At 51.1% G+C, this 11,718-nt stretch overlaps 1 protein-coding gene across 1 annotated transcript; it reads right to left on the bottom strand.

Annotated features, from left to right (window-relative positions):
- Positions 1-722: 722 nt before the first annotated feature.
- On the bottom strand, positions 723-5,879 carry LOC122471032 (butyrophilin-like protein 10). The gene is given in 7 exon segments (XM_043559445.1): positions 723-1,410; positions 2,226-2,249; positions 2,964-3,072; positions 3,075-3,166; positions 4,244-4,525; positions 5,035-5,388; positions 5,676-5,879. Coding segments are annotated over 7 exon segments (1,554 nt in total). The 5' UTR covers positions 5,770-5,879; the 3' UTR covers positions 723-811.
- Between the last annotated feature and the right edge of the window lie 5,839 nt (positions 5,880-11,718).

Here is an 11,718-nt window from a genome sequence, read left to right as displayed (position 1 = left end):
CTCAGTGTAGTTCTGTCTGCACCGACCTACCATGGGGTGGGAAGACAGAGGCATCCAGGGTAGACCAGATGACTAGGACTTTGTGAGTGTTGGAGAGTGGAGGGGAAGGGGAAGTGGGTAGGTAGGAGAGGGGGGTGGACAGGAAGAAGGTGGGAGAGGAGGGAATGAGCAAGGCTAGTATTTACAGAGCAACTACTTCATGTCTGGCACTAGGCTCAACATTAAACATATGCCCCAAATTCATTTCAGAAAATCACCCCACAGCGTGTAATGATATGGTGTAACAGTCAGCTTGGTCTCTGTAACAAATACCACAGACTGGGAGGTTTAAACAACGCATTTATTTTTTTTTCCCAGTCCTGGGAACTGGAAGCATGAGATCCAGGTGTGGCAGGGCTGGTTCCTCCTGAGGCCTCTCTCCCTGGCGTGCACATGCCATCTCCTCCCCATGTCCTTACACGGTTGTCCCCTGTGTGTGTCTATGCCCTGATCCCCTCTTCTATTAAGGACCCCAGTCACATGGGATCAGATGGGATCAGGGCCTACCCTAGTGACTTCCTTTTACCTGAACCACCTCTGTAAAGACCCCATCTCCAAATATAGCCCCATTCTGAGGCCCTGGGGGTTGGAGCTTCAACATGTGAACTGGAGGGGACATGATTCAGCCCATAATATACTGCCAGTATTTTACAGGGAAGGAAAATGAAGGTAATAGGGGATTATTCAGAAAGGTTCACCCTTGTATGTGATCTAGCTGGGACTTAGAATGGATACATCTCCCCCAAATCGGTGACAGGCTGGAGCAGAGAGATCATGGGTCTTGCTGGAGGAGGGTTCCCACCCTGTCCTGTCCCTCACCCTGAGGAGGCCCCAAGGCCTCTGGGGGCTGGCATTCTGAACAGATGGTTAGGGGGCTGGGGTCGTGTGTCCAGAGGCAGAAGAATGGCCTCAGGGGTGCCGAGAAGGACAGTCCAGAGAACGCGTAGATGAAGGATCCATTGCCCATGCTGTAGAAGGAGATTCTGCCTGCATCACAGTCCAGGAAAACGCCCACACGATGCAGGGGCTCCGAAGGGTGCAGGCGAACTCTTGGGAAGGCAAGTGCCCAGAACCCCTTCTTGTACAGCTCCAGGGCCCAGAGTCCATGCTGAGGGGACTTGGGGATCCTTCCCTTCCGATCCAAGCTCTCCAGACACACGCCCAGGTTCCAGGCCTTCCTGTGCCCCACCTGGACCTCCCAGTAATACCTTCCAGCTGAGAACTGCTCCAGGCCCAGCACACAGGGGTCCCGGTCGAATCTGCTGGGGGCGTTGGGCAGCTCTTGTTCAAAGAACAGCCGCCTCACAGTCTTCCTGTCCTCAGAGAGAGCGAGCTTGGGGCTTGCAGTGTCAGGGTCCAGGGATGGGCTCACTGCGGGAAGAGGAGAGGATCAGCTTTAGGGGTTAGGGTCCCCACCTATGCTCCTGCATGGAGGTGGAACCATGCCTCCTTGGGAGTCCCTGTGTGTCCCCATTCTGTCCAGGACCCTGTGCACACAGGCCATCCCAGAGCAGCGGAAGTGGCTCCCTGTGTGTCACCATTCTCTGTCCAGGACCCTGTGCACACGCCCCACACTTCCCACTGAGACAGTGTCCTGGCTCTGCACTCTCTGTGTTAACAGTGTCCCCCACAGTGACTGTGCCTCAGAAGATCTGGCTCTCTTGCTGCCCAGGCTCTGCAGCCTGTCTGTCCCTCAGGTAGTAAACAGGAGCTAAAGTCCCTCAGGGCAGCTAAACTTGGTGTTTACAGCCATGGAACCAGCATTTAGCACAGCATTTCTGCACTCTGCAATAGAATGGATCACACATGTGTGCACACACGTGCACATACACATGAGTCCATGTGCATACACATGATGTATGTGCACACATACACACAAACACACACATGCACATAGATGTACAACATGCAAACACAGCACTCGTATGCACATGCACATACACACAGAAACACGAGTGCATGTGCATACAAGGCACACATGAACACACATGCACAAATGCACATACTTGTACACACTGCACACACACATGAAAACACGTGCACATATGTTCATAACATGCACACACACATGAGCACATAAATGTACAACATGCACAAGTAACACCCACACATACATGCACTCACACATGCGCCCATAAACACACATGCAGGGAGCAGGCCCTTCCAGCCCCCAGCATGGTCCTCACCATAGATGATGTCCTCTGGCCAGCCTGAAATGAAACAGAAAGATGTGAAACTGTAGGGTTTGCACTGACCAGATTGGGCGAAAGCTCATGTTCTGTGAAGCTAAGTCAAAACAGGATGTAATGAGGTCTCGCAGGGACCCTGTAAAGGAAGAGCAAATATCCCTTCTTCAGTGCCCAAAAAACAATCCAGGTCACTGTATTCCTAGGGAAAGGTTTTGTGGGGCGTAGCCTGATGGCCCAGCCTTCCCATGTCTGTCATAAAGACACATCTCTGACCTGTTCCCCAGATCGGGGCCTGACAGCTATGAGCAAGGACACAGGAGGCAGGGAGGAGAGCAGACAGGCGAGTGGAATGATCCATACTGATGATGATCCCCGCGCTCACAACAAGATCCTCTCAGGTGACAGGCTTGCTGCTGTATTTGTTGCTTGAGCATTTTCAGGATGTTGTCATCACCCTCGACTGCTAGACTTTCCCAGGTTCAAGCTCACATCTGTCTCCACAGCAGAGACCCGCCAGTCTTCCCCAAGTCACCCAGTGAAGAGCAGCCAAGCACCTCTTAGTGATGGAGGATCTCACTGGGCATATGGTAGGTGGGAAGTCCCTGAGCTGGGGCCTGGGCAGGTCTCTCCCATTCCTCCTGTGCTTGAGGGTACACGAAGGAGGGACTTCATGCTGGGCTCTGCACGAGTGCCCTGGCTGGAAGGGGCACGTCTGTCCCACTGGGGCCTGCTTACCTTGGGACAGCTGTTCCTCTTCTCTGTTCAGTCTCTCTTCTTCCAGCTGCACCCTATTCCTGTTCCTCTGACGTTTCCAGAAAAGACAGGTGGCTCCTGCCACAAGACAGCTGCTACAAGCCCCACCACAATGAGGATCACAGGCACCACTGCCCTCCATGCCATTGATGGGAAACTTTTGGGCACCTGACCTAAAAGAGAGTTTGGGGAGGCAAGAATACCAGGGTAAGAGAGCACCTGTGTTCTTAGGGCACACAAGCCACAGGGTTCATGGGTCAGGGGGCAGGTGCTTGTGAACTAACCTGACATGACCTGAAAACATGTGTGTGCCTTTGTACAGACAGACATGGACAGACACACAGGAGAGAGATGGTAGACAAATGGCAAAAGGTTACATACTGAGTGGGTCTGCATTCTGTGTATCATTCCTGCAAATTTTCTGAAACTTGAGGTTGTTTAGAAGGAAAATTTTATACAGAGTGAAACTTGGAAGCCCCCAGGTGTCCTTCAGAATGTGAATGCATAAACAGGCTGTGGTTCATCCAGACAAGGGAATACTGTTTACTGCTAATACGAAAGGAGCTCTCCGTGCAGACACTGTGGAGAAGATGATGGACGTTCCCCCCCAAAATAAAAATAGAACTACCACATCAATCCATTTCTGGGTATTAATCCAAAGAAAACAAAAATATTAACTGAGAAAGATAATGCACCCCTACATTTATTGCAGTGTTATTTACAATAGTCAAGATATGGAAACAGCCCAAGTGTCCACCAATGGATGAAAGGATAAAGAAAAAAATATATATTTGTACAATGGGATGCTATTCAGCTATAAACAAGAAGGAAATCCAGGCATTTTCTACAATATGGATGCACCTGAGGGCACTTTGCTAAGTGAAGTTAGACAGGGAAAAATGTATAGAGTCTCACAGATAAGTGAAATCTAAAATGAAACAAAACACCATCCAAACCTCCAGAAAACCAGAAAGCCTAGTTTATAGATGCAGAGAACAGATTGGTGGTTTCCAGAGGTGAAAGATCGGGAAGCTAATGGGTGAAGAGGGTCAAAGGTGCAAACTTCCAGTTATAAAATAAGTCCCAGGGAGGTGACATACAGCATGGAAACTATAGTTAACTACTGTGTTGTGTAGTTGGAAGCTGACAGACTAGATCTCACAAGGTCTCATCACAAGGAACTATGCGGAGTATTGGATATTAACTACTGATTGTCTGGGGGTGCTCAGAGATCTTGAGGTCGAATGGAGCAGAACACTCACCAGGTAGGTGGCTCTTGGTCTCCATCCTCTCCTGGAGGAGGGGGTTGGAGATAGAGCAAGAGAGGTTCCCCACGTCCCTGTCCCAGACAGTCACATTGGACACCACCGCAAAGAGGCCCGTTGTTGGCGACACTGTGAGGTTGGTCGTGGAAGGTAGGATCTGTCCCCTGAAGTCTCTCCACTCCACCTGGGGCTCTGGGTACCAGCCCTCCGAGGTGCACTCTGCCCTGATACCTTCATCCCAGCCAGCTCGCACTTGGATTCTGGGCTCAGAGCCCAGCCCTGTGGGAAGAGACAGGCTTTGCAGCCTCTGCAACCATTACCATTTCTGACAGAAAAGCACAGATCCTGAAAATTTCCAGCAGGTATCAGGGTTTTTCAGACTACTTGCTCTGTGTAATATTTATATGCCATATATGCTACCCTCTTCTGAGAAACCACAGAACAAAACAGAAAAGGCCCAGGAAGATCAAATACCTTTCCTGTATTGCAAAATCAGTGTCTTTTCCTCTCTGTATCTCTTTCTGCCTCTGTCCTCCCATCCCTACCTCTGCTACCCCTCTCTCCAGGACAGTGGGGGTAACTTTGAAAAGGAACCAGGTGTCCTGAATGTACCTGTCCTTGTGAAACACATTAGTGCATGCTGTGAGATGCGCCCAGGCTGCCACAAACACGTTAGCGCCCGCTGTGGGAAGCGCCCAGGCCAGGGTCATAATGGGACAATCTGCAGCTGGGGGAAAAGGTCTCAGGCAGACCAGGAGAAGGTCAGGAGCCCCAGCAGCAACCCTCACCTGCCACTCTCAGCCACAGGGTGGCCTCTGCAGACCCTGTGCTCTCTTTGAAGTTGCAGTGGAAGGTCCCATTATCGAACACGGTGACATTGTGTATGGTCAGCACAGCTTGGTCCTGGGCCAGGCCAGCCGTCCAGAAGGTCGTCCTGCCCTTATACTGCCACATCTGCTCTTCAGGTATGTCCCTGCCTTTCTTACGCAGGTGCACAGCTGGGGACGGCTCCTTCCTGTACCACCTCACCTCCATGTCCTCCGCACTGATATTGAGGGACAGATGGCATTGCAGCTTCACACTTTCCCCCACCATAGCCAGGACTGGTTGGCCGGGACCAGAGACAGAGAAATCGGCTTTCCCTTATGTGGTCATAGCAGAAAGCATGGGTTAGGTCAGGTGAGAGGAAACCACGGGCCATCCACCCCACCGGGCACAAGGTCCCCCCCCCCAACCTGTGCCCAGTATCTCCCCCTGCCCACGCCCAGGGGACACCCACCCACACCCAGGTTCCCCACCACCACCCCATGCTGGTGCCCAGGGTCCCTAGGGAAGGACTGCTTGGATCAAGTTCAGCCCTCTACTGTGTTCCTGTCCATGCATGGGGTTCCCTCCTAACATGGGGAAGGGACATGGGGAGCTCTCCTACCCTTTGCAGAGAGGCTGTAGGACAGAAGCTTCAGGAGGAGGAAGATGATGGAGCAGCTGGGTGGAAAGATGTCTCGACCTTGTGTGTTTGCCATGGCTGCTGGAGACAGAGAGGCCTGAGCCCCAGACACTGGAGACAGGGCTGGACTGAGTTAATTTCTGTCTCTCTTGGTTTCTGTCTCTGTCTCTCTCTATTTCTCTGTTTCTCTCTGTACCTGTCTGTCTCTATCTCTGATTCTCTTTCTGTCTCTGTCTCTCTCAGTTTCTGTCTCTGTCTTTCTCCCTCTGTTTCTATCTTTGTCTCTCTCTCTTTGTCTGTCTCTATCTCTGTCTCTCTGTTTCTATCTCTCTCTGTCTCTGTCTCTATTTCTGTCTTTGTCTCTGTCTGTCTCTGTCTGTGTGTCTCTTTCTCTGTCCATCTCTGTCTTTCCCTGTCTCTGTCTCTGTCTCTCTGTTTCTGTGTCTGTCTCTCTCTGTATCTCAGCCTCTCTTGGTTTCTATGTCTCTCTCCAACTATGTCTGTCTCTCTCTTTCCTTTTTTTTCTGTCTCTGTCACTCTCTGTCTCTGTCTCCCTTTGTTTCTCTGTTTCTGTTTCTGTCTTTGTCTCTCTCTGTTCCTGTCTCTGTCTATCTCTGTTAGTCACCGTCTCTCTTGGTTTCTATCTCTGTCTCTCTCTGTTTCTGTTTCTGTCTCTGTCTCTGTTTCTGTCTCTGTCTCTCTCTGTTCCAGTCTGTTTGTCTGCTTCTGTTAGTCTCGGTTTCTGTCTTTGTGTTTCCCAGCTTCTCTCCCTGTCTCTCCCTGTTTCTCTCTCTGTCCCTGTCTGTCTCTGTCTCTCTTTCCCTCTCCTATTCTATCTCTCTCTGTCTCTCTTTCTTGTTCTCTCTCTCTCTCTCTCTCTCTGTCTTGGTGGGGGATGAGTCAACACTGGGAGGCTAACGGAAGTGAAGGAAACATGGCTAGGGGAGAGAAAGGTCCCTTTTCACTATCTTGGCCCCTTTTACTCCTGCACAAGTTGCTTACCCTAGAGACAGAGACACAACAGTGGCCACCTGATCTTGTGTCCACCTACTTGTGGATGACCTTTCTCTTGTGGTCATGTGTCTGCAAAACACCATGGACACATCCTCCTGTGAACAGGCTCTGTCTCCTCACCTGTTTGTGTAGGAGCCTTGCCCGACCTCTGGCTGTGCTCTGTCATGGAACATGAGCACGCTGGGAGAGAAAAACCACCCCCTAGTCAGGTGACTCCAAGGCCAGAAGTACCTCTGTCGACCCCCTTACAGCCCAAGAAAACTCGCAGTTGGAGAAGGGAGCACTCGAGCCAGAGGGCTCCTAGACAGACATGGCCTGAGGCCAGCATGCTCCAAAGATTTATATTTATGAACTCAGCTTTGAGAACAAGTGTTCTGAACCACATGTGCTGGTCTGGGCGATTCGGCCCAGCACCTCCTCACGCAGGACTGGCATGAGGAGGTATGTTGGCACTTGCCCTCATTCTCTTCCGTGTTTTCCTTCCTTTGGTCAAAGCCACTGGGGTCTCCCTGTAACTCAAGAATAGGGGAGGAGTGGAGAACACAGACATGTGGATGAGTGCCCTTAAAATAGAAAGTACTCACCTTTCCAAGTAGTAGGGCTGCAGGGCTTCCCAGGGAGATTCTGGGAGATTCCCCTCTGTGGCCTTGAGGGGATCGCTTGACTTCTCCACAAGTTCCAGGAAGGTGTAGAACAAGTCTTCCAGATGTGATAGGAGAGAGCAGTGGCTGAGCTCCCCAGCTTCTGTAGAATCCTAGGACTTTCTGGAAAAATGACCAACTGTGCCTTTCTGGAAGGTGCAATAGAAAAAATAAATAAACCAAGGGCTTCTTAAAGGGTGTGTTTGACAGAACTGAACACACTGAGTGTTGGGGAGCAAGGTCCTGGTAGCAGGAGATAAGGGGAGAGAGAAAGACCCAGCAAGGAACCCCTGGGGTGAGGATGGCTGTCTGGGCTGGGCCAGGATCCTAGGTGGAGACCTGGCTCTTGAGTGCGAGGATCCAGGCCAAGGGCAGAGGCTGGGGGACTCAGATAAAGTTTCTGCATTATCAAAACACCTCCAGTCCTGGACAGGCTGGGCCTGGTCCCTTTGGGAAAGTTTCTCATGTTCAGGTTGAAGTTGGTCAAATTCTAGCATTCACCCCCCACCCCAGACTCCTGTGCAGGAATTCAGGCCACCTCCTCCTCCATGTCTGGGGCCATGACAGTCTTTCCTCATTGGGGACCTGACTTGGGCTGGGCTCAGAACACTCAGCCCCATTACCCCTTGTGTGAATAAGACACCGGCCTGAACCCTATCTGTTCTTCCCTCCTGTTGACCCAAAAGTCTGCACATTTTCTGGGAGAGTTTTGGAGGGAAAAAAAACAGGGAAAGTTTGCGTCCCTCCTGGAGATGGGATATTTGGCTGAATTCAGATTTTTATGGACTGAAGTTTTGTGTCCCCTTCCCAAATCCATGCTCACACAGGGACTGATGCTGCCAACCCACACCATCCTCTGTGTCCCTATCAGGAGAGCGAACTATTTGGTAATCAAGTTGCTCCCCTGTTCTATATAAATACGAAGAGTTATGCTGCCACTCATTTTCATCTCCCCATGCATTGCTTTAAGCGGATAATGACATCATCTAAAACCCAGGTTGGGTATACTTCTGAGTCAGGATGGAGGACTGGGGATGTGACATTAGAGGAAGCACCTAAGGGGTTTGGCAGCCGTGATGGAATGGATCCTGAAGGTGGGCTCACCTGGACAAGTGGTCCTTGGTGAGCATGCACATGGTCCGTAGCCTTTTACCTGAGTGGGAAGAGCTCCTGGAGATGGCACCAAGGCCCTCAGGGGCAGGGATAAACCCCAGATGGGGACGGGCTCCCTGAGTGCAGGTGGAAGGAAGGACACAGGGGGCCCCAGACTGTAGAGTCCCATTGCCATGGCATGTCCAGGACAGGTACATGCAGACAGACAGAGAGCAAATTGATGGTTGTCAGGCAGTGGGGATGAGGGGGGAAATATAACCACAAAGCAGTTCGGGGGTTTGTTCTGGCACGAGACCCAGGTGGTGGCCGTACAAGCCTGTGTCAGTGTGCTGCATGTCACTGGATCGTTCACTTCAATGTGGTTGACTTTGTGTTATGGGAATGTCACCGCAACTGGAAAAAAAGAAAAAAAACAAATGGAAAACACATAAGATAGAAGGGAAATCTCCAAGTTGCAGGCTCCCGGGCGCCCTCTGCAGGGATGTGTGTGCAGTCCAGCACCCTGCTCCAGGGATGCACCAGGACCCAGTGAGCTTGCGTGGTCCACCCACACCTGCACCTGCCTTGAGCCTGGCTCCCTGCAGCGTCTGTCCTACAGAGGGCAGAGGCCCTAGGAGAGCTGAAGGGCCCCTCCTCGTCCCCCCACCCCCACCCCGTGCCCACCTGCCCCTGCCACATGCCAGCCTCTTGTTTCCTGCCCTGGGCTGTGTTCACAGAGTCTTTTTGGGTCCTCCCAGCATTTAAGCTGGTGTGTGCCCTCCCCCCACCCCATCACGGGTACTTGGCTCAGCTCTCCAAGTACACTGGGACTTTATGGCTTGGCCGCAGGCACCGCCTGGGCCACCCCCTTGCAGGACCTACCCCCTCCTCTGGCTCCCTGGCCTCCAGTCCTACAATGGGAGGGTTCCTTCTGCACAGTAGGTCCCTTGTCATGTGATCTCCGAGAGGTCCTTGCGTCTCCTGCACTGACCTCAGTGAACAAGAGGGCAGTGCCTCCACCAGGAAGATCCTCGGGGACTCCCCCAGGGAAAGAAGCAGGGGGGGGGGTGGCGTCCTTTAGGCGGACGGTGCAGGTGCCATGTGGTTGGGGCGGGGAGGAAAGGTGAGATGTCCTCAGAGAAATACCGCGGTGTCAATGCAATGAAGCGCTTGGGTCATCCAGTTCCTGGTGGTAGTTCTTATCAACATACCTCTGCATGGGGCCTTTGTGTCCCCGGGAAGGCAAGTGCTTGGGTCATGCAGTGCCCGGTGGTAGTTCTTTCCCACAACCCTCAGCCTGGGGCCTTTGTGGTCCTGGGTAGGCAAGGGCTTGGGTCATCCAGTACCTAGTGGTTGTCCTTACCCACACACCTCTGTGTGGGGTCTTTGTGGCCCTGGGAAGGCAAGGGCTTGGGTCATCCAGTGCCTGGTGGTGGTTCTTACCCACAACCCTCTGTGTGGGCCTTTGTGGTCCTGGGAAGGCTCTCATGAGTATAGGGAGGAAACTCTCCCTTACTTCCTATGGAGCCAGGGTGGGGTGGGGGGGGGGTGGAGTGGAGAGGGGCGGTTAATGTCTGGCTTCCCTCCCCTTCCCTCGCCCTCCTCCTCCTCCTGGTGTTCACCTCTCCGACCTCCCTTCCCCCTCCTCCTCTTCATTTCCCAATCCTCCTCTCCTTACTCCTCCACCTCCCCACCCCTACTCCCCTCCCTGTCCTCCTCCCTCATTCTCTGCCCTCCCCTCCTCCTCCTCTTCTCCCCTCCCTCATGTCTCCTCCCCTCTCATTCCTCCCCTCCCCTCCTACTCTCCATACTCCTTCTCCTCCCTTCCCTTCCTCCACCTCTTCATTCTACTCCCCCTCTTTCTCCCTATTCTCCCCTCCCCCTCTTCCCTCACTTCCCCCTCCTACCTTCCGTGTCCTCATCTGCTTCTCTCTCCTCCCTTCACCTCCTCTCTTTCCTTTTTTTTGATATGAAATTTATTGTCGTATTGGTTTCCATACAACACCCAGTGCTCATCCCAACAGGTGCCCTCTTCAATATCCATCACCCACCCTCCCCTCACTCCCACCCCCCATCAACCCTCATTTTGTTCTCACTTTTTAAGAGTCTCTTACGGTTTGGCTCCCTCCTTCTCTAACTTTTTTTTTTCCTTCCCCTCCCCCATGGTCTTCTGTTAAGTTTCTCAGGATCCACATAACAGTGAAAACATATGGTATCTTTTTCTCTCTATGACTTCTTTCACTTAGCATAACATTCTCCAGTTCAATCCACGTTGCTACAAAAGGTCATATTTCATTCTTTCTCATTGCCATGTAGTATTCCATTGTGTATATAAACCACAATTTCTTTATCCACTCATCATTTGATAGACATTGAGGCTCTATCCATAATTTAGCTATTGTTGAAGACGCTGCTATAAACATTGGGGTACAAGTGCCCTTATGTATCAGCACTCCTGTATCCCTTGGGTGAATTCCTAGCAGTGCTACTGCTGGGTCTTAGGGTAGATCTGTTTTTAATTTTTGGACAAACATCCACACTGTTTTCCAGAGCTGCTGCACCAGTTTGCATTCCCACCAACAGTGCAAGAGAGTTCCCGTTTCTCCACATCCTCGCCAGCATCTATAGTCTTCTGTTTTGTTCATTTTAGCCACTCTGACTGGTGTGAGGTGATATCTGAGTGCAGTTTTGATTTGTATTTCCCTGATGAGGAGCAATGTTGAGCATCTTTTCATGTGCCTGTTGGCCATCTGAATGTCTTCTTTAAAAAAGTGTCTATTCATGTTTTCTGCCCATTTCTTCACTGGATTATTTGTTTGTCGGGTGTGGAGCTTAGTGAGTTCTTTATAGATTTTGGATACTAGCCCTTCGTCCGATATGTCATTTGCAAATATCTTTTCCCATTCCGTTGGTTGCCTTTTAGTTTGTTGATTGTTTCTTTTGCTGCACAGAAGCTTTTTTATCTTCATGAGGTCCCAATCATTCATTTTTGCTTTTAATTCCCTTGCCTTTGGGGATGTGTCAATAAGAAAGTGCTGTAGCTGAGGTCAGAGAGGTTTTTTCCTGCTTTCTCCTCTAGGGTTTTGATGGTTTCCTGTCTCACATTCAGATCCTTTATCCATTTTGAGTTTGTTTTTATGAATCGTGTAAGAGAGTGGTCTAGTTTCATTCTTCTGCATGTTGCTGTCCAGTTCTCCCAGCACCATTTGTTAAACAGATTGTCTTTTTTCCATTGGATCTTCTTTCCTGCTTTGTCAAAGATTAGTTGGCCATACTTT

Source organism: Prionailurus bengalensis, chromosome A1 (genome assembly GCF_016509475.1).
Source record: "Prionailurus bengalensis isolate Pbe53 chromosome A1, Fcat_Pben_1.1_paternal_pri, whole genome shotgun sequence".
Taxonomy (NCBI): Eukaryota; Metazoa; Chordata; class Mammalia; order Carnivora; family Felidae; genus Prionailurus; species Prionailurus bengalensis.
Note: the sequence above shows the minus strand (reverse complement) of the source record. Positions and strands in the feature narration are given on the sequence as shown.